This window comes from Lithobates pipiens, unplaced genomic scaffold (genome assembly GCF_037356315.1).
Source record: "Lithobates pipiens isolate NorthernLeopardFrog02 unplaced genomic scaffold, aLitPip1_a1.2 Scaffold_16, whole genome shotgun sequence".
NCBI lineage: Eukaryota > Metazoa > Chordata > Amphibia > Anura > Ranidae > Lithobates > Lithobates pipiens.
The window spans coordinates 562,120,346-562,139,282 of NW_027507748.1; the positions used below are offsets into that span (position 1 = coordinate 562,120,346).

General features: G+C 43.7%; 1 protein-coding gene across 2 annotated transcripts in view; it reads left to right on the forward strand.

Annotated features, from left to right (window-relative positions):
* Window positions 1-18,937, forward strand: part of PIP4K2C (phosphatidylinositol-5-phosphate 4-kinase type 2 gamma) — a 211,053-nt gene that overhangs the window by 42,432 nt on the left and 149,684 nt on the right. For both annotated transcript variants that reach the window (XM_077483610.1, XM_077483611.1), the window contains exon 2: window positions 13,352-13,449. In XM_077483610.1, coding sequence (XP_077339736.1) covers window positions 13,352-13,449 — 98 coding nt within the window. The remainder of the gene's footprint in view (window positions 1-13,351; window positions 13,450-18,937) is intronic.

The window sequence follows — 18,937 nt, forward strand, 5'->3', positions numbered from 1 at the left end:
TTGTTTTTTTAAGTACCGTGTCTACTTCAGTGGGCGAAAGGTTGTTCCAGTTCAATGGCGTCATTATCCGGAATATGGTTCGGGCTGTATTTGGCAAGGAGGTCTCTGATTATTTGCAGTCTGGGGGTGTCATCTTTCTGGGTATTGGTCTGGTGTAAGTTATATAATTGGGTATCGTATCGAACAAATTGGTTCGCTATGTGGTCATTTGACACCAACTTGTGGCCTTGTGGGTCCGTTAGGGAGTGTATAGTCGTGGTGGCTTTTTTGGTTCTAAGTGCTCTTGCCAGGAGCTTACCGGACTTATTTCTGTTTTCGTAAAAAGCTTTACGGGAGAGAATATAGTTTCGTCTTATACGTTTGTTTAGGAGTTCCAGTAGATCATTTCTGGCCTGAAGCAGTTCTGGGAGGGCTGCTGATGCCTGGGAATTTTTGTGAGTGCATTCTAAGTCTTGTATCCGCGCTGTTAGTGTGGTGAGAAGTGCATTTCTATCTTTCTTTCGTTTGGCCGAGATTGCTATAAGTTCCCCTCGAATGGTGCTTTTGTGAGCTTAGCAACCTCTTTTCTAAAGATCCGCTAAGATGGACACTGAACCTGGTGCCCAAGCTGTCACTTGAACACACCTAAAGAGGCAGTGACAGGCTAGGGTTAGAGGAGAGAGCCCTTCCAGACTTGCTGTGTATGCCGGTAGCACCATACAGTGCCTTGCGAAAGTATTCGGCCCCCTTGATTTTTTTCAACCTTTTGCCACATTTCAGGCTTCAAACATTTAAAATATAAAAAAAAAATTATTTTTTGTGAAGAATCACCAACAAGTGGGACACAATTGTGAAGTGGAACGAAATCTATTGGATTTTTGAAACTTTAACTAATAAAAAAACTGAAAAGTGGTGCGTGCAAAATTATTCGGCCCCCTTGCGTTAATACTTTGAAGAGACACCTTTTGCTGCGATTACAGCTGCAAGTCGCTTGGGGTATGTCTCTATCAGGCCGCGTACACACGCGCGGACTGTTGGCCCAACCTTGTCCACTGAACAGTGTTTGGGCGGACAGTCCGCTCGTGTGTGGGCTTTCAGCGGACAGTTTCAGCGGACAGTTGGACGGACAAGGTTTTACGGAAATTCCGAAAAACTGTCCGCTGAAACCTTGTTTCAACGAACAGTCCGCCCGTGTGTAGGCTTGTTCGTCAAACTAAGTTCCGCGCATGCTCAGAAAGGATTTTCAAGCCGAAAGTTATAATGCAGTGTATAGGACGTCGTATTTTGCGTCCCGTCGTACGTGCCGTTCACGTCATCGCGCACGGTTTCAGCAAACTGTTCGTTCGTCGTGTGTGGCCATGTCCGTCCATGCTAAGTTTGAGCGGACTGTTCGCTCAAACTGTTGGACGGACAAAGTTGGGCCAACAGTCCGCGCGTGTGTACGCGGCCTCAGTTTTGCATATCGAGAGACTGAAATTCTTGCCCATTCTTCCTTGCAAAACAGCTCGAGCTCAGTGAGGTTGGAAGGAGAGCGTTTGTGAACAGCAGTTTTCAGCTCTTTCCACAGATTCTCGATTGGATTCAGGTCTGGACTTTGACTTGGCCATTCTAACACCTGGATACGTTTGTGAACCATTCCTTTGTAGATTTTGCTGTATGTTTGGGATCATTGTCTTGTTGGAAGATAAATCTCCGTCCCAGTTTCAGGTCTTTTGCAGACTCCAACAGGTTTTCATCCAGAATGGTCCTGTATTTGGCTGCATCCATCTTCCCCTCAATTTTAACCATCTTCCCTGTCCCTGCTGAAGAAAAGCAGGCCCAAACCATGATGCTGCCACCACCATGTTTGACAGTGGGGATGGTGTGTTGAGGGTGATGAGCTGTGTTGCTTTTACGCCAAACATATAGTTTTGCATTGTGGGCAAAAAGTTCGATTTTGGTTTCATCTGACCAGAGCACCTTCTTCCACATGTTTGGTGTGTCTCCCAGGTGGCTTGTGGCAAACTTTAGACGAGACTTTTTATGGATATCTTTGAGAAATGGCTTTCTTCTTGCCACTTTTCCATAAAGGCCAGATTTGTGCAGTGTATGATTGATTGTTGTCCTATGGACAGACTCTCCCACCTCAGCTGTAGTTCTCTGCAGTTCATCCAGAGTGATCATGGGCCTCTTGGCTGCATCTCTGATCAGTCTTCTCCTTGTCTGAGCTGAAAGTTTAGAGGGACGGCCAGGTCTTGGTAGATTTGCAGTGGTCTGATACTCCCATTTTAAAATGATCGCTTGCACAGTGCTCCTTGGGATGTTTAAAGCTTGGGAAATCTTTTTGTATTCAAATCCAGCTTTAAACTTCTCCAACAGTATTACGGACCTGCCTGGTGTGTTCCTTGGTCTTCATGATGCTCTCTGCGCTTTCAACAGAACCCTCAGACTATCACAGAGCAGGTGCATTTATACAGAGACTTGATTACACACAGGTGGATTCTAGTTATCACCATCAGTCATTTGGGACAACATTGGATCATTCAGAGATCCTTGCTGAACGTCTGGAGTGATTTTGCTGCACTGAAAGTAAAGGGGCAGAATAATTTTGCACGCACCACTTTTCAGTTTTTTATTTGCTAAAAAAGTTTAAATTATCCAATAGATTTCGTTCCACTTCACAATTGTGTCCCACTTGTTGGTGATTCTTCACAAAAAATTAAAATGTTATATTTTTATGTTTTGAAGCCTGAAATGTGGCAAAAGGTTGAAAAGTTCAAGGGGGCCGAATACTTTCGTAAGGCACTGTATATTCCCAAGTCACTGAAAACCTTCCCTTAGAACACCCCATTTACTAATCTTATTTCAAAGCCTCATATTTTTTTTCCTTTGGCTGTTTATATGCCAAAAAGAGGATGGAGATCCTGATTACAGAATGCAAATGTACATATAGGTTGAGAATTGGATTGATCATCTGGGCCTTAATGGAAAAACAGTTTTTGCTATGTGGACGTTTGCTTTTGATATGTTATAGCAGGGGGCGACAACCCGCCGATTGCATGCAGGTGACTAGTAGATCACGTCCCTTCCTTTCCACCCCCTGGACAAGATGTGGCCTTTACTGGAACTGATCCTCTGTATGATTCCCCCTGTGGCAGCTGTAATGCCGAGCTCTTCCTGTTCATTCTGTGCAACTGAGGCTGAAGAAATGCAGATTAAAGTGTGCGTCCTCTACCCCCTTTCTCTGTCTCAAGAGACAAGAGGTCTGTTTAGACCCCTGATATTTCTCCAAAACTCCCCCAACAGGTCTGCTAAAAAAAATTGTAATAAAATAAAAAATACAAAAAACTATTGACATTGTCCACTGCCCTACTGAAAAAGTCCTCTGCTTTACTGACTGACAGTGTCCACACACCATCTGTTGCCCTACTGACACTATGTACTGCTATGCTGACACTGTCTTTTAAGATGGGCTAAGTTTATATTTTTACAGTGACGTTTGTTTTATTGTCTTTCCTTACCAAAAAGTGACTTTTCACACTGGGGCGGTGCGCTTGCGGGATGTTCTGAAAAGTCCTGCAAGCACCATCTTCGGGGCGGTTTAGGAGCGGTTTATACACCGCTAAAAAAAAATGATCTGCCCATTGAATTGAATGGACAGCACTGCCGAAGCCCTGCAACACTTGTGCTTTTAACACTTCGGCCACTAGCGGGGGTTTAAAAGTGCCTTGCTATTGGGGGGGAAAAAGGCGCTGCTAAAACTAGCAGTGCTTTACCGCTAACACGGAGCAGCTACAGTGTAAAAGTATAAACAAAAAACAACAAAAATATTGCGCTGGGGCAAAACCTAAAAGCTGCAACTAAAAACCATCAAATATCAATTATGGATCAGATCAAAAAAAGTTGTGGAAAGTTGCACTTAATATACGTGAAATCTATAGTGTAAAAAGTAATGAAATCCAATATAGATTATATATAAAACATGAGTCAAATTTCCGCTCGTGCCCGCTCATTTTGAGCACATCTGCAGGTAGCCAGGGCCAGCGAAGGCGGCGTCGATGGCCCCGTCACCTGGTATGGACAAAGGGGAACCCCTATTCCGAAAAATCAGCGTGGGGGTCCCCCCTAGGTCCATATCAGACCCTTATCCGAGCAGGCTACCCGGCCGGCCAGGAAAGGGGGTGGGGACGAGAGAGCGCCCCCCCCCTCCTGAGCCGTACCAGGAATCCGGGAGCCCCCTTTAATAAGAAGAACCGAAGAGGGGGACAAGACCCACGAAGTCGGAAGAAGAGGGCGGCAAATAAGAAAGCCGGGCTCCTCAGCTAGTAAAAGAGCTAGCAGAAGATGGCAGAGGAGTCCGGCGAGAAGACCCCCGAAGACGGACAGAAGACCCCCAGGGCTGTGCAATAAACTGTTTTAACCTGTGTGTTTTTTTTTTTTTTTTTTTTTACAGGTGAATGGGTAGGGGTACATTGTACCCCATACTCATTCACATAGGGTGGGGGGCCGGTATCCAGAGGCCCCCTTATTAAAGGGGGCTCCCAGATTCCAATAAGCCCCCGGCCCGCAGACCCCGACAACCAACGGCCAGTGTTGTCGGGAAGAGGCCCTTGTCCTCATCAACATGGGGACAAGGTGCTTTGGGGTGGGGGGGGGACTGCGCGGCCCCCCTTTCCCCAAGGCACCCCCCATGTTGAGGGCAAGCGGCCTGGTACGGCTCGGGGGGGGGGGGGGGGGGGGGGCGATCGCTCGTCCCCCACTCCCTTTCCTGGCCGGCCGGGTAGCGTGCTTGGATAAGGGTCTGATATGGACCTGGGGAGGGGGGAACCCCAAGCCGATTTTTTCGGAGTAGGGGTTCCCTTTTAAGTCCATACCAGGTGACGGGGCCAGCGACTCCTCCTTCGCTTGCCCCGGCTACCTGGAGACGCGCTCAAAATAAGCGGACTTTCCTCCGCGTGTGTGGGCGAGTCCATTCATTTCAAAAGTCCGGCTGATAGTCTGGCGGACTTAGTACGCCGTATTAGTCCGCTGAAAAAGTGCCGTGTGTGGGCAAGTAGCTCGTGCGGACAGTTTGGAGGGAAGTCTGCCAGCCTAAGTCCGCCGGATAGTCGGCTACGTGTGTATTAGTTTCCGGAGTTTTGCAGAGCTCTCCAAAAGGCTATCATATACGAAGGTTCCTCAGTGAGCAAACTTGTAGTAAGACATAAGACGCTCGGGCTGTCCGGCCACGAGCGAAGGGAAGGGGAAACAAAAGGACTCTGATCGTGAACATACCATTAAACAATCGACAAATTTATTAGATTAAAAAATATTTACAGAAGACCAGAGGTATGACCCAAAATGGCCAGGTTCCAATAAATAAAAGAGAAATAAATAAAAACCGGTTAAATTAAGAACAAATCTACACCCGTGCTGGGGGATATTCTAAACGTGGTGGTATCACCATAAACAGCCCGACATGTTTCGTAATACCTTACACAGACGTAAAAAGTGCAGAGGTTCAGAATGGAATCAGTTCGCTCAGTAGGCGCTGCACTCCATCAAGAGGACTCCCTGGTGTCTTTAGACATCTATGATGCATACCTGCACATACCCATATGCCTCCGGCATCAAAAGTTTCTGCAGTTTGCAGTTGGGGAAGCCCACTATCAGTTTGTGGCTCTCCCTTTTGGTTTGGCATTTGCTGTAGAATACCTAGACGATCTCCTCCTGAGGGCATCTTCCGCCTCAGAATTAGAGGAGGATGTGGCGATCACCATGCAGACCCTGCAAGAATTTGGGTGGCTGTTAAACCTAAAGAAGTCGGTGGTAGTACTGACCCAGCATTTGGAGTACCTAGGCTTGATGCTGGACTCCAGGGAAGCGAGAGTTTTTCTCCCTTCAGACAAGCTGCAGGCTCTCAGAACTGCCGTAAAACTGTTGATTAACGGCAAGTGGTCATCGCTTCACTTCTGCATGCGAGTCCTGGGACTCGTGGCCTCCTTCGAGGCAGTACCATACCCCCAGTTCCACACCAGAGTTCTGCAGAAGGTGATTTTGACAAAGTGGGGCAAATCTCCATTGTCCCTGGATCCGTTAGTCGGAGATTCACTGATCTGGTGGCTGAGGTCCCTGGTGCTTCAGTCTGGGAAGTCGTTCCTACCTCTAAAATGTAAGCAAAAAAGAAAACACTGCGCTACTGTAATACAACTAGCAGCTAACACTCGAACAAAGTTACAAAGAATGTGAAACGAAGTGTAGCGCTGATGAAGTGAATATAAACACATTAGATACAATTTATGAGCAAATGTAAACAACCTGTGTTAAACCACAGAGGAGTTGCACACTTGTTGTGAAATCAGTGTAGGCAACACTGTGTGTACTCTATTGTCCTCAATGGAATATACAGACAACTTATATGTGAAAAAAAGTGATAATAAAATAACGTGATACAAATCCAAAAAATTAGGTAGTATTCAATATATCAGTCTATACAGGAGTCCTCATATACTATTTAAGCAAAGTCGAACAATTTTCTCTTGGAAACCTTGAATTAAGATGACAGAAATCTGCTCGTTTGTGGTGATATCTGAAGACACCGCACTCAATAGAAATAAGGTGGACACCCTTACCAGAAATGTTGGAATTACCTGCCGTTCGACAGTGTGTCTAAAATGCGTATGGTCTCAAAGACTGTGCTCCAACTCCTCATGGAATAGGTCCCAGCATCCAGTCCTCCCATGGACGTCCTCAATCCCAAGTGGAGGTAGATGATCCAAGCTGTCACTAACCGATGTTTTCCACAATCGGGGGCGCTGTTGCCCCTGTTGATGACCGCTTGTGTCGAAACGCGTCGGTCAGTATTACTTGCACCCCACATTGCTTTTTTTTTTATATTCTATTTTGTCTTTTGTGATCACTTTTTATATTTGTCAAATACGTATAATTTTAATAAAACCAACTGGTTTATTTTGACCTACACTATCCGGGGCCCCCCTTTTTCTTTTTCTTCGGTTTTTATGCCATCCGTTTGAGTTTTTATCCGAAACTAAAGCTTGGATATATCTGGCCCTGGAAATACTATTACCCTCGATTGTGGAAAACATCGGTTGGCGACATCTTGGATCATCTACCTCCACTTGAGATTGAGGATGTCCATGGGAGGACTGGATGCTGGGACCCATTCCATGAAGAGTTGGAGCACAGTCCCTTTGGGACGATACGCATTTTAGACCCACTGTCGAACGGCAGGTGGATCCAACATTTCTGGTAAGGGTGTCCACCTTATTTCTATTGAGTGCGGTGTCTTCAGATATCACCACAGACGAGCAGATTTCTGTTGTTGATTTTTCTGCTATCTTAATTCAAGGTTTCCAAGAGAAAATTGGCTGACTTTGCTTAAATAGTATATGAGAACTCCAGTATAGACTGATATATTGAATACTACCTAATTTTTTTGGATTTGTATCACGTTATTTTATTACTTTTTTTCACATATAAGTTGTATGTATATTCCATTGAGGACAATAGAGTACACACAGTGTTGCCTACACTGATTTCACAACAAGTGTGCAACTCCTCTGTGGTTTAACACAGGTTGTTTACATTTGCTCATAAATTGTATCTAGTGTGTTTATATTCACTTCCTCAGCGCTACACTTGTTTGTTTCACTACCTCTAAAATGGACCGTGATCACAACGGACGCCAGCCTATCCGTCTGGGCTGGGGTGGAGTGATGGGGGTTCAGTCGGCTCAGGGCCTCTGATCGACGGAGGAATCCAAATTGCCAATCAATCTGCAGAGAGCGATCAGGCTATTCCTCTCCACATGGTTGATGAGACTGCAAGGGCGTTCAATCAGGATCCAGTCAGACAACGCCACTGCGGTGGCGTATGTCAATCACCAAGGAGAAACAAGAAGCTCAGCCGCCGCACGGGAGGTTGCTCACATACTTCGGTGGACAGAGTGACATGTTCCGGCTCTGTCAGCCATTTACATCACGGGAGTGGAGAACTGGCAGGCGGACTATCCGAGTCACCAGATGCTGGACCCAGGAGAATGGGCGTTGCATCCGGAAGTATTCAGGCTGCTGTGCCTGCGGTGGGGCACACCATACGTGGATCTTCTGGCCTCCCGTCTCAATCTGAAGGTGCCGAGATTTGTGTCCAGGACAAGAGATCCTTGGGCAGACGCACTGGTGGCTCCATGGGGTCAGTATCAGCTGATCTATGGCTTTCCTCAACTAAAGCTGCTACCACGTCCGCTCTGCAGAGTGGAAGTCAAAGGGATCCCAGTAACTCTGGTCGACCCAGATTGGCCTCATCGGCCTTGGTACGCAGACCTAGTGTGGCTGGTGGCAGACACCCCCTGAGGACTGCCATTACGAGAGGACCTTCTGTCTTGAGGTCCAATCCTCCATCCTGCTTTACCATTGCTGGCTTTAATGGCATGGCTATTGAGAGCCAGGTGTTGAGGAACCGGGGTCTGTCAGACTCTGTGATCCACTATGTTGAGAGCACGGAAAACCTCTTCTAGGAAGATTTATCGTACCTGGAAGGCTTACATCTCCATGTGTGAGGAGAAAGGATGTCATCCACGTGCCTTTTCTATATCCAGGATCCTGCTGTTTCTTCAGCAAGGAGTAGACCAGAAGTTGGCGTTAAGCACCATTAAAGGACAAATATCAGCCTTGGCTGTCTTTTTTTTTTTTTTTTTCAACGACCCCTGGCGTCTCGCTCACTGGTGAGTACCTTTTGTTTAAGGGGTGCGACATATCCCTCCGGTGCGTCCACCGTTCTCCCCATGGGATCTGATCCTGGTGTTATCGGTGCTGCAAAAAAACGCTATTTGAAAATATCAGATTCCTCTGTTGACTCTTTCCCAGAAATTAGTCTTTCTAGTGGCCGTTATATTGGCCAGGAGGGTTTTGGAACTGGCAGCCTTGTCCTGCAAGTCGCCCTATCTGGTTATCCACAAGGATGAAGGCCACACACTTCTGAAACCTGTCAGTGTTCTGATGACTGGGGGTACTTGACACTTCTTGGATTATGAATTATAAATGTTGTACAACTTTTCAGTTGCTGAAAAATGTTCACTACTGGATAACATTTTGTAAGTACAAGAGAACATTGTGGAGAAGCCACTGTGCTGAGCATGACTACAAAACGTTTCTGCTTATCAAAGTAAAATACCCTTTTAAACTTTTGAGGCTTGACTTAACACTGCCACACTAAGGCCTGGTTTACACTGGTGCAACATACGCTCCGACTTTGGGAGCACGTCGCATGACATGTACAAATCGATAGTCCCCTCTGAGAGCCATCTTAACTGATCTGACACAAGTCGATCCGACTTTAGAAAAGGTTCCTGCACTACTTTAGTTCGACTTTGGTCCTTTTTCAGCCCATTCATTTTAATTGAAGTTGGATCTAAGTCAGATCCTCATCCTAACCTCGACTTGTGACATCCGACATGGTGAGAACAGCAGGAAAAGGAATTTGTCACACTGGGATTGTTTTGATTGATCAAAGGACTATCCCAAAGTCAGAGCAAAATTGTATCCTGTTCATTCAAGTCAGATGGAATTAGGACTAATGTTGCAGGGCAAAGTAGGATGACAGTTGTGCATGTCGTGTCATACCAGTGTGAACCCGGCCTAAATCACTTTACAACAACATATATTTTTTATTATTATTATTATTATTTATATAGTGCTCTTAATTATCTCTCCTCAACCCACATGATATATTTGAGAGGCTGCCCCTATATATGTTATAAAAATACATCAATATCGATTAGATAATTGGCTATTAGAAGGCGCCTGCGGCCTGCCCCAAAAAGAGAGACTTTAGAACACCTATCCCATCCATTGCTGGATGGGACTTTTATTTAGAGTTTTTAACCACTTGCCGACCGCCGCACGACGATGTACGTCCTATTTTTGAAGAGGGATATCTCGGTAACGGCAGCAGCTGCTGCCACAACCGAGATATCTATCTCTTCAGGCGGCGGTCGGCTGTACGATAACGGTGGTCTCCGCGGTGGATTCACCGCGAGATCACCGCTATCGGCGGCGGGAGAGGTTCCACCCGCCCTCCCGCACCTTCCGCCACTTACCGGAGCCGTCGGTAGTGGCGGAGGCGATCGGGTCCTTTCATCTGCTGGGCATAGAGACAAGTGAGGCTAAGATGGTCCCCACTCGTCTCTATACCATAGGAGGGCGGAAGTGACATCAAAACGTCACTTCCGCCCATACCTCTTAAAGGTATATTTTTTTTAAATGTCAGATTTTCTTTTTTTATTTTTATTTTATTTTTTTTGCATTTTAGCCCAAATATGAGATCTGAGGACTTTTTGACCCCAGATATTTAAGAGGACCTGTCATGCTTTTTTCTATTACAAGGGATGTTACATTCCTTGTAATAGGAATAAAAGTGATCCATTTTTTATTTTTTTTTTGAAACAGTGTAAAAATAAATAAAATCAATTAAAATAAGAAATTTTTTTTTTTTTTTAAAACACCCCGTCACGACGAGCTTGCGCACAGAAGCGAGCGCATACATGAGTAGCGCCCGCATATGAAAACTGTGGTCAAACCACACGTGAGGTATCGCCGCGATCGGTAGAGCGAGAGCAAAAATTCTAGCCCTAGACCTCCTCTGTATCGCAAAAAATGCAACCTGTAGAATTTTTTAAATGTCGGTTATGGAGATTTTTGAGGCTAAAAGTTTGACGCCATTCCACGAGCGGGCGCAATTTTGAAGCGTGACATGTTGGGTATCAATTTACTCGGCGTACCATTATCTTCCACAATATAAAAAAAATGGGCTAATTTTACTGTTGTCTTATTTTTTTATTCAAAAAAGTAAATTTTTTCCAAAAAAAAGTGCGCTTGTAAGACCGCTGCGCAAATACAGTGTGAAAAAAAGTATTTCAATGACCGCCATTTTATTCTCTAGGGTGTTAGAAAAAAAACAATATAAAATGTTTGGGGGTTCTAAGTAATTTTCTAGCAAAAAAAACTGTTTTAAACATGTAAACACCAAGTCTGAAAAAGTGGCCTGGTCCTTAAATGGTTAAAGTGGATGTAAACCCTCATATACCCAGTGAAGTGAACAGCCTCAGATGGTACAGAGATTAAACAAATCTCCCTACATGCATTTTACGTGTATATCTGCTGTCTTTATCTTTATATATTTTTTAGAATGTTCAGATCCTGTTAGATTTTCTCTTACTGGTAAGCACTGCAGTGAAGATTGGAGGAAAGGCGCACACACCCCCTCTCCTTTTATCCGTGGCCATGCTCCGGTTGTTTACCGGAGCTGTCGGTAGTGGCAGAGTTGATCACGTCCGCTCCCTTCACTGCCTGGATCACTTCCGCCCAATGCTCTTAAAAGGGAATTTTTTAATTATATTGCATTTTACTGAAAATGAGATCTGACGTCTTTCTGACCGAAGATCTTACATTTAAGAGGTTGTGTCATGCGCTTTTTTTTATTTATTTTTTTCCAAAAATTTTTTAGTGTAATATCAGAATACAGAACATATATATGCCATATGACAGTCACTTGTTACAGAAAGATATCAGATAACACATTGGTCACATCATAAAGAAGGATTAAATTATAGAACCATTGGAGGGTACAATAGCAAATTACAAATGTCCAGAGGATCACTCTGCAGCTCACCATAATATCGGGGCATGAGCTATGCTGATAAATCTAACCATGTTCTGTATGACTTAGAACAGGATGAACAGATGTATTACTATAGAAAGAAACGAGGGAGACGGAAGGGAGTAGAGTGTGTCTGTATGCTTTACATTGAATATGTGCCTATTGGGGAAGGGGGGGGGGTAAGGGAGTGACAAGGATGATGAAGATATTTACGAGGAGAAGGAAAGTGTCAGAAAGGAAAGTTTTAGTAAGAGGCAGGGTATATATATGAGAGAACTCCGCTGCTCGCCTGCCCTAAAATTTGGATTGTGTAGTGGTGTTGACCAATTTTTCTCTCCATTTAACTCATCAGGAAAGAAAAGATATAGGAGGGTATCGTCCGGCATCGCAGGTGACGGAATAATTTGTAACTCTTGGAAGCAATATCATGTTTGACTGTGTAACATCGGTGATTCAGTCATGTTGCGACTGGATTTTTTTTTTCTATTACAGATGTTTACATTCCTTGTAATAGGAATAAAAGTGACCCCCTTTTTTTTTTTTTTTTTGACAGTGTAAAATGGTAAAAAGAAGATTTTTAATTTTTATTTTTTTTTTAAAGTGCCAGTCCCGCTGAGCTCACGCGCAGAGGCGAGCTTATATGTAAGTTGCGCCCACATATGACAACAGTGTTCAAACCACACGTGAGGTATCGCCGCTATCTTTAGAGCAAGAGCAGGAATTGTAACACTAGACCCCCTCTGTAACTCAAAACTGGTAACCTGTAAAAAAATTTAAATGTTGCCAATGGAGATTTTTAAGGGCCGAAGTTTGTCACCATTCCACGAGCGGGTGCAATTTTGAAGCGTGACATGTTGGGTATCGATTTACTCAGTGTAACGTTATCTTTCACAATATAAGAAATTGGGCTAACTTTACTGTGTTTTTTATTTTTTAACTCAAGTGATTTTTTTTTCCCCAAAAAATTGCACTTGTAAGACCGCTGCACAAATATGGTGTGACGGCCATTTTATTCTCTAGGGCACAGGTGGCAAACGCAAGGCCTGCGGGCCGAATCCGGCCCTCCATGCCTTGTCATGTGGCCCGCGCAGCAGCTGCCAGACTCCACCTCCTGTTCTCGCAGCCGCTTTCGGCTGTCACAAACAGGTCTCCTTGGCAACCGGAGTAAACTCTTCCTCCGCTCTCCTCCTCAGTCTCCCCAGTGGCGCCAACTGTGTGTGTAGCTGATCGCATGCGCTGTCTATCCTATGTAGCATGTCATTGGCAGAGGTACCTGACGGCTCTGGCGGCTGTGTGTTCCAATCTACATGTTGTAAAGTAATTTAGTTTGGAAGCACCAAGCTTAATTATGTTTTATTGCAAGTGGTTTAAATTGTGAGAAACTTGTCCTGCGACTTGGGACTGCAAAGTCGCATGACAAGTCGTACCCAATGATTTCCAATGAGTACTGTTAATATCTGTGAGACTTCAGAGTAGTCCCTGCACTACTTTGGTCCGATTTTGATGCGACTTGAGGTCTACAGACCTCAAGATTACACAGGCGTTGCTTCAAGTCGCATCAAAGTCACAAGACTTTCAGGTCGGATATTTTTTTTTTAAGGATTTGGTTTTGCAATAGAAGAACATGTATGCATTTTTTGTGAGCTGGTGCCTAGTAATAACAATCTAATGACTTGACACAAGTTGTAAGAGTTGTCATTCCTTTTCTTTTAAACTTTTATTTTTTATTTTTTTTTAGATCAATGAACTTAATCAAGTTCCAGTTCCAGTGATGCTCTTGCCAGATGACTTTAAAGCCAATTCAAAAATTAAAGTGACAAATCACCTTTTTAACAGGTAAGATTAAAGGGCTTCTACAGTGGATATAGAAAAGAATCATCCCCCCCCCCCCCCCCCCCTTAACCACTTCAGCCCTTTTAATGATTTGCCCCCTTAAAGTGGAGGTTCACACAAAAATTGAACCTCCGCTTTTTGGAACTCCCCCCAGCATCAGATTTAGCACCTTTCACGGGGGAAAGGGTGCAGATACCTCTCTAAGACATGTATTTGCACACACTTCCGGTCATAGACTACCACGGTAGTCTATGCCTCTTCCCGTCCCCCCCGCGACTCGTGCATGCACAGTAGGGAACCGGGTTATGAAGCTGCAACGCTTCACTTCCTGATTCCCTCACTGAGGATCTTGGTGGCAGCTGCCGAGAGCTGAGCGTTGGCTTCGGCTGCAAACATCGCTGGATCCTGGGACAGGTAAGTGTCCATTTTTTAAGTCAGCAGCTGCAGTATTTGTAGCTGCTGGCTTTTAATATTTTTTTTTTTTCCGGTGGACCGCCTCTTTAATGACCAGGCCATTTTTTGCGATAAGGCACTGCGTCACTTTAACCACTTCCCGACCAGTGCACACCGATGTACGTTGGCAGAATGGCATGGACAGGCAAATGGGCGTACCTGTACGTCCCTTTAAATTTGGCGCCATGCCATTGCGTGGGTGCCGGTCGTGACCTCGAGTCGGATGCAGGGTCCTATGGACTCAATCGCCGTGGGGATACCTGCGATCGTCTCACCTGGGAGGAAGAACTCGTTTACATTAGCATCTCCCCGTTATGCCTAATGACAGTGTCACTGATCTCTGCTCCCTGTCATCGAGAGCAGAGATCGGTAATGTGTCACACACAGCCACGCCCCCCACAGTTAGAAAAACGTGCCAGGACACACTTAACCCCTACACTGCCACCTAGTGGTTAACCCCTTCACTGCCAGTGTAATTTACACAGGAATCCGTGCATTTGTATAGCTCTGATTGCTGTATAAATGACAATGGTCCCAAAAATGTGTCAAATGTCTGTGTCCGCCATAATGTCACAGTCACGATAAAAACCGCTGATCGCCGCCATTACTGGTAAACAATAAATTAATAATAAAAATGCCATAACTATCACCTTTTTTGTAAATGCTGTATCGGCCTAAACTGAGGAAATAAATGTTTTTTTTTTTTTTTTTATATATTTTTGGGGGCTCTTTATTATAGCAAAATGTTTTTTTTTTATTTTTTTTTATTTTTATTTTTTAAATTGTTGATTTTTTTGTTTGTTTATAGAGCAAAAAGTTAAAACCACAGGGGTGATCAAATACCACCAAAAGAAATCTCTATTTTGTGGGTAAAAACATCAGTTTTGTTTTGGAACCACATTGCGCGACTGCAACGAAGTGCCGAATCGCAAAAAGTGGTCTGGTCTTTGGCCAGCAAAATGGTCAGGGGCTTAATTGGTTAACTGACACTTGCGTGGTCGTGCAACACTGTACTCTAACAACATTTTTTTTTTCACACAAATAGAGCTTTCTTTTGGTGGTATTTGATCACCTCTGCGGGTTTTATTTTTTGCTGTATAAACAAAAAGGACCTACAATTTTGAAGAGGAAAAATGTATATGTATGTGTATATATATATGTTTTTACTTTCTGCTATAATACATATCCCAAAAATTCAAAAAAAAATATTAATCAGTTTAGGGGTGTGTGTGTGTGTGTGTGTGTGTGTGTGTGTATATATATATATATAATTATATACACACACACACATTTTTTTTTTTTTCCATACTTTTGGTAAAAAGAAACTGCAGTAGACATTGGTGTACGCAAAAGTCTACAAACTATGGGATAGATTTAGGGACTTTTATTTATTTTTTGTTTTTACTGTTAATATCGGTGATCTGCGATTTTTTTTTTTTTTTTTTTTTTTTTTTTTTTTTTTTTTTAACCACTTGCTTACTGGGCACTTAAACCCCCCTCAGTCCCAGACCAATTTTCAGCTTTCAGCGCTGATGCACTTTGAATGACAATTGCGCGGGCATACAACACTGTACCCAAATTACATTTTTATCATTTTTTTCCCACAAATAGAGCTTTCTTTTGGTGGTATTTAGTTACAGCTCGGAGTTTTATTTTTTGCTAAACAAACAAAAAAAGATGCAAAAAAAAAAAAAAAAAAATCATGTTTTAATAGTTTGTTATAAAATTTTGCAAACGGGTCATTTTTCTCCTTCATTGAAGTGCGCTGATAAGGCGGCACTGATAGGCTGCATTGGTGGGCACTGATGGGCTGCATTGGTGGGCACTGATAGGCTGCATTGGTGGGCACCGATAGGCTGCACTGGTGGGCACTGATAGGCATAGTTAAGGCGGCACTAATAGGCACAGATAAGGCGGCACCGATGGGCACAGATAAGGCGGCACTGATGGGCAAAGATGGGCACAGATAAGATGGCACGGATGGGTGGCACGGATAAGTGGCACGGATGGGTGGCACGGATGGGCACTGATAGGTACCACAGATAGATGGGACTGATGGGCACTGATAGGTGGCACTGATAGGTGGCTCTGATAGGCGGCACTGCTGGGCACTGATGGGCGGCACTGGGGTGCAGCACCTTTGAGGCAGATTGGGTGGCACTGTGGGTGGCACTGTGGGGGTGGCACTGTGGGCACTATGGGCACAGACGGGGGGCACTTTTACTTTTAGTTCTACTTCAGGATGGCACTGCGGGAGGCAGGTGGGCACTGGCAGGTGGCATGTGGTGCCTTGCATTGCTGGCTGTGATCGGGACTGATGTCCCGATCACGGCCGCCGGTGATCGGCTTTTTTTTTTTCTCCTCGCGCTGTCAGCGCGAGGAGGAATAATAGCCGATTACCGGCTCCGTTCTATCACATGATCAGCTGTCATTGGCTGACAGCTGATCACGTGATAAGGGGTCGGGATCGACCCCTTACACGGATCGGTGATCAGGCGAGTCTCACGGACTCGCCGATCACAGAGCGCGCCGCGCGCGCCCCTAAGGGGGCACGCAGGCCGCTCGTAACCGGGACGACGTCAATAGACGTAGTCCCAGAAATCTAGGTCCGCGCTAATGCCGTCATTCGGCAATAGCGCGGATCCCAAGTGGTTAAAGCACGATTGCCGCAGACAAATCTCACCAGTGACATTTTTACATTAATCAGTGCTATAAAAATGCACTGATCAATGTTAAAATCACACTGGCAGGGAAGGGGCTAACACTAGTTGGCGATGGAAGGGCTAAGTGTGTTCCCTGTGTGTGTTCTGACTGTAGGGGGGGTGGGCTAACGGGGACATGACAGATCGCTGTTCCCGATCACTGAGAACAGAAGATCTGACGTGTCATCTGGCAGAATGGAGAATCGCCTTGTTTACATAGGCAAGTTCCCCGTTCTGCCTCTGTACACTGCGGGTTGCTGGTGAACATCAGACCCGCTGGCATGCTTGCTACCTCCTGTGCAAAGACTGACATACACCTACAGCGGTTTGTGCAGGAGAGCCGACCTGCCGCAATATAACAGCGGCTCGTTGGCAAGAGGTTAAATCGAATTTTGTTACTTTGCAGCCTGAATTGAAGACAGTTTTTGTTTTATCCAGCTGTATTTAATCTGTGTAAGTTATAATATCCAAGTGAAAGATAGAACACCAACCTTGCATAAAATGTTTTTTTGGAAAAAAGATCACCCCCTTGTGTCAGTATTTTGTTGAGCCACCTTTTGCTATAATTACAGCTTTTACAAAATATGTGAGCGACTGGTGCAAAAAATACAACAAAATATATATAAAACCTGTCTAATGTGAGAATAAATTTGTTTGCTGCAGTCAAAAATGCATTCCACCTTTTGGGTGGAGGGAAAATATGGAACAAAAAAAGTTGACTGCGCTAACCCTTGTGTAATATTAAATTATACCACTCCTGTTACACTACACAGTAATATAGATATCTCTATATAGCCGCAACAATTATTTTAATAATCAATTAGTTGTCTGATTTATTGTTTTGATTAATCGGTTAATAACCTTAAAAAAATTGTGGTGTATAATTTAGTTAATATGTAAAGTTTAAAAAAAGACAATTTATTCTTAAATATCTCTATGGAGTGGTAAATATAAATAACTAACTATATGGTTAGGGAGCAAAATATCTAACCCACTCTGAGAATAACAGACAGAACAGATATACTATATATACTTCTAGAGGAGATATATACTGTATATATTATTAGAGGGGATATACTGTATATGCTATTAGAGGGTATATACTATTAAAGGGTGAATCCGGTAAATATCAGATTTGCATCAAATTTTTTTTTATTTAAAAAAGAAACCATGTCTTCCTTCAAAAAAATTTCATTTTAAACACTTTCAGACCGGACAAATTTGCTGGTCAAAGACCAGACCACTTTTTGCGATTCGGCACTGCGTCGCTTTAACTGACAATTGCGCGGTCGTGCGACGTGGCTCCCAAACAAAATTGACGTCCTTTTTTTCCCACAAATAGAGCTTTCTTTTGGTGGTATTTGATCACCCCTGCGGTTTTTATTTTTTGCGCTATAAACAAAAATAGAGCGACAATTTTGAAAAAAAACTCATTATTTTTTACTTTTTGTTATAATAAATATCCCCCAAAAATATATAAAAAAAACATTTTTTTCCCTCAGTTTAGGCCGATACGTATTCTTCTACATATTTTTGGTAAAAAAAATCGCAATAAGCGATTATTGATAAGATGACGCAATTGTATTTGCAAAACGCGTAAAGGTCAGAGATCAGATGACACAATTGTATTTGCGGAAAATGCGTAGAGGCTGCTGGGAAAAATAATCAGATTTTCTGAGATACTCAATTTTGGGTTTTCACAAGCTGTAAGCCATAATCCATCAAAATTTAAAAGAAATGCTTGAAATATATACCTCCTGTGTGTAACACATCTATAGTAAAATATACAAGTTTCACTTTTTGAACTGAATTACTGAAATTAACTTGATCTAATTTTGAGAGATGCACCAGTATATGTAGTGTTTACTTTTATCTCTCTCCAAAGCTCTAAGTGCCATTTCTCTCTTGTGCTCCAGTTCCTGTTATCAGCAGAAGTCAATTCTGATAAGTTATACCACACATGAGATAACAGTAGCTGAAAATTTGTGTCAGGGAAGGAGCTTGGAGGAAGATGAGCAGGCAACTTGTCTATTCAGACTGCAGCTCTGCATGTTCTTTTGCTCCTCTGCCTATGCGGAGAGGGGTGTGTCCTTCTACCAATCAGCTCTCACAAAGTGTAAATCCAGTATTCCCACCCGCCCCTATGTGCTGCTAAAAGAAGAAAGATTGTTAACATAATTTGCACTTTCCAAAGAGTGTAGAACGGGAAAGACGGCAGATATACTATTAAAACTTATGTGGGGAGATTTGTTTAATCTCTGTTTCTGAGGCTATTCACTTCACTGAGTATATGTGAGGGTTTACAATCACTTTTAAGAAAAATGGCAGCCTTCAGC